Here is a 3,157-nt window from a genome sequence, read left to right on the forward strand (position 1 = left end):
TAACTTCTTACTGGAAAAACCTATCTTCTTAAAGCAAAACTAAAAATTCACCTGGTAATCAATATAGCTAATTAAATAGTTTATTACGTTGTTACTTAGAAAGATTAGAATGTATTTTTCATCAGCTACATACCGTAGCTATTAATGATATTCTCGTGGACTGCCCATGAAATTAATTTCATCACATATAAATATCTATGAACAGTAAATGGCTAGATATTAATTTGTCTAAAGAAACGTTTTTAATTGAATGATAACTTGGTAAGCTCTACAAGTATGAACATAGTACTCGCCCTCCCGTGTTGTTGGCAAATTAAATTAATAGCAACATCATTTACACGTGAGATATTTGAATGGAATAGTATGTGAGATTTATATTAAATGTAAAGAAAATAAGTAATGTATAAATCTCAGTTGAAATATAATTTTTTTGAGTAATGATAAAATATCTTGTGTGCAAATCCATCAACAGCACTAGAAAATAAACATATTACACAGAACCAATGAAGATGTTGAATGGTATGTTTAGAATGTTTCATTAGACTGTGAAGAATGTATCTCATGGTATACTTTCTTATAAAATGACATAATGCATAAATATGTTAATTATAAGAGAATTGATAAACTTTTAAGAACAAACGTTAATTTAAGTTCAGTGTATTTCAGGAATGTTTGTTTCTTCTTCGTCTTTCAGATGGATAATAAGAAATGAAGCTGGTGCACTAACACTGTCTTTAGCTATTGACCCATGCAGTAAACCAACTTTTGGTTGTGGAACAGATGATGGATAAAGGACCAGGAAAATCATGAGCTCGCATAAAACAGTTACATGGATTTGAGTAAAAATCGGGTATAAAAGACATATCTGATCCGATATTAGCTTAATTTGACTGAACTGTAATTGAAAAACAACAATGAATAAAAACCTTCTTAAAAGCCTACTATTCACTAAAGACAAATAGCACCAATATTGGTTTTCAAGTTAGATTGCTAAATGAATTCATATGATATATAACATGTATTCTGGCAAAATGTGATATATATAAATCAGCAGTTTGTGTGATACTACATCACAAAAAAGGGGGATAATTTTTAAGAAATCTGTCTTTTATGAGTCCTATAATTTTTTTCCAGTAAGAATAATATAGTAGTATTTCAACGACATACTTGCATACCCATCTGACCAGATGTATTCTAGTATTGTGTGAAAGGACTCATCACCAGGGGTTAATATAACACATACACACACAGTGAAGTATGCATGTTTACAAATCATAGTACATTTTCATAAAATTGAAATTATGTTGTTGAAAATTGTAACCAAACAAAAGTAGCAATATCTTATCAAAACTTTTAAAGGTATTAAAACAGCCAAGTTAGAATAATAGTCAGCCATATATACAATGTAGATATGACATAAAAAAAAGACCACATCATATGAAAGGGTAAATCCTGTAAAGATGCAATGTAAAAGAGAGAAAGTTAAACAAGAAAACAAAAAAAGAAATGAGGAATACTTCTAAACCTCCTTTTTTTATTGTAAATGGTACAAGCAGCAATACCACTATATATTTTGGACCATATTTCTTTTCTGGTTATGATTTGTAACTTCTGAGATTAATTTGACATTGTGCCATCAGGAAGATAGATTCATCCACTGATATATATATATATATATATATAGATATAAATAGAGGTTACTGCATTTACCAAACTAATATCTGTGAGAGGATTTCTTTGGTTTCTACTTTTGAAAATTTTTATTTTAATTGTATAAAAGCTTATTAGAGAAATACATTATGGTTTGTAGATGAAAAAATGAATCAATTTATTACAATGCTAGAAATATTCAGAGTATTACACAATAAAAACATTTTAGTTCAAGATTGACGTACAGTCTCAAACATTTATTGTATAAGACAAAAAGCTTAATTTTCTTTATGAGTTGGTTTTTGGTGGGATCCTTTATACAAATTGCAAAAGTAACAGAATATTATGGAACAAAAAATATAGATTAACTCCAATATTTCTTAATGCTCTGAATATAAAAGTCAGCTTTAAAGTTAATCAAATTATCATACATTTACTCTTCATAAATACAAAAACAATAAAGTGAATTATCTGCCATATATTTAGCATTAACATGACATGCATGGTTTATTATGTGACCTACTATTATAACCTATGATTGAATTTTAACCTTTTTTTTTGTACAACATATAATGACTACTGATTTTATATGATGTTTCATTTTGTATAGAAATATTAATTTGTAGTATTTCCATTATACTTCACTGAATCTGTATTTTCCCTTTTAGAAGAATTAATAAAGCAATTCAAAGAATTATCATAGTGGAATATGTAGTAAATATATAATTCCATTATTATTATATAAAAACATAATCACGTGCAAACAAACATATGCAACTGCTATCCATGGGCAACAAACACACCTATGTTCCCACTTCCTTTTTTTTTATGTAGTTTTTTTCTCTAAATTATTGATTATTTCCCACTGCCATGATGGTAAAATCTGGTCCTGGATATCTAACATTATTTTGTTCTAATCACTTCATCCCTTTATTCTTTTGTTAGATGATATTTTCTGCTCACAAGGATATTTCAGTATGTGTCTTCAGTCTGGGTTAAACTAGTTAAAACTGGAATATCTTTTGCTGGCCAAACTGTGATGCCCACTGAATCTGATAGCTGACCAATTCTGTCATGAAGCCAGAGGTCACGAGGTGACTCGACTCACTGGACAAAGAAAGTGAGGTGATGTGTGAAATTCTGGCACACTTTCTTTATCCAGTTCTCTTCTAGTTTCTTTCCAATGAATATACACTTTTCTACTGCTCATGTTTGGTGTCTTAAATCTCGAGAGGAGAAAAACTTTGACATAAACATTAACTAGGAAGGAGTAAGGGCTGCCTGCTGTCATCTGTGGGTACACTTACTAGGATTTCCTTTTTTCATTTGAATAAAGATTTTGTTTCTTTGTCAAAAACTAGTTCAGCCTATTTATCGTTACATTGAAAAGAAAACTCAGTCGAAATATCTCAGTCGCAAGAACTCGTAAATTTCTGGGAAGAACTTTGCTGTCATTGCAGAAAATTCCATTCAACGCTTGTCGGAAAATCAGTTTTTAACTGAAAAT

At 29.6% G+C, this 3,157-nt stretch overlaps 1 protein-coding gene across 2 annotated transcripts in view; it reads left to right on the forward strand.

Moving 5' to 3' along the window:
* Window positions 1–1,423, forward strand: part of LOC106461868 (3-hydroxyanthranilate 3,4-dioxygenase-like) — a 27,506-nt gene extending 26,083 nt beyond the window's left edge. For both annotated transcript variants that reach the window (XM_022388942.1, XM_013921731.2), the window contains exon 8: window positions 695–1,423. In XM_022388942.1, the coding sequence (XP_022244650.1) occupies window positions 695–791 (97 nt within the window). In that variant the 3' untranslated portion in view covers window positions 792–1,423. The remainder of the gene's footprint in view (window positions 1–694) is intronic.
* Window positions 1,424–3,157: the final 1,734 nt, after the last annotated feature.

This window comes from Limulus polyphemus, unplaced genomic scaffold (assembly GCF_000517525.1).
Source record: "Limulus polyphemus unplaced genomic scaffold, Limulus_polyphemus-2.1.2 Scaffold1049, whole genome shotgun sequence".
In the NCBI taxonomy this organism is placed as follows: Eukaryota; Metazoa; Arthropoda; class Merostomata; order Xiphosura; family Limulidae; genus Limulus; species Limulus polyphemus.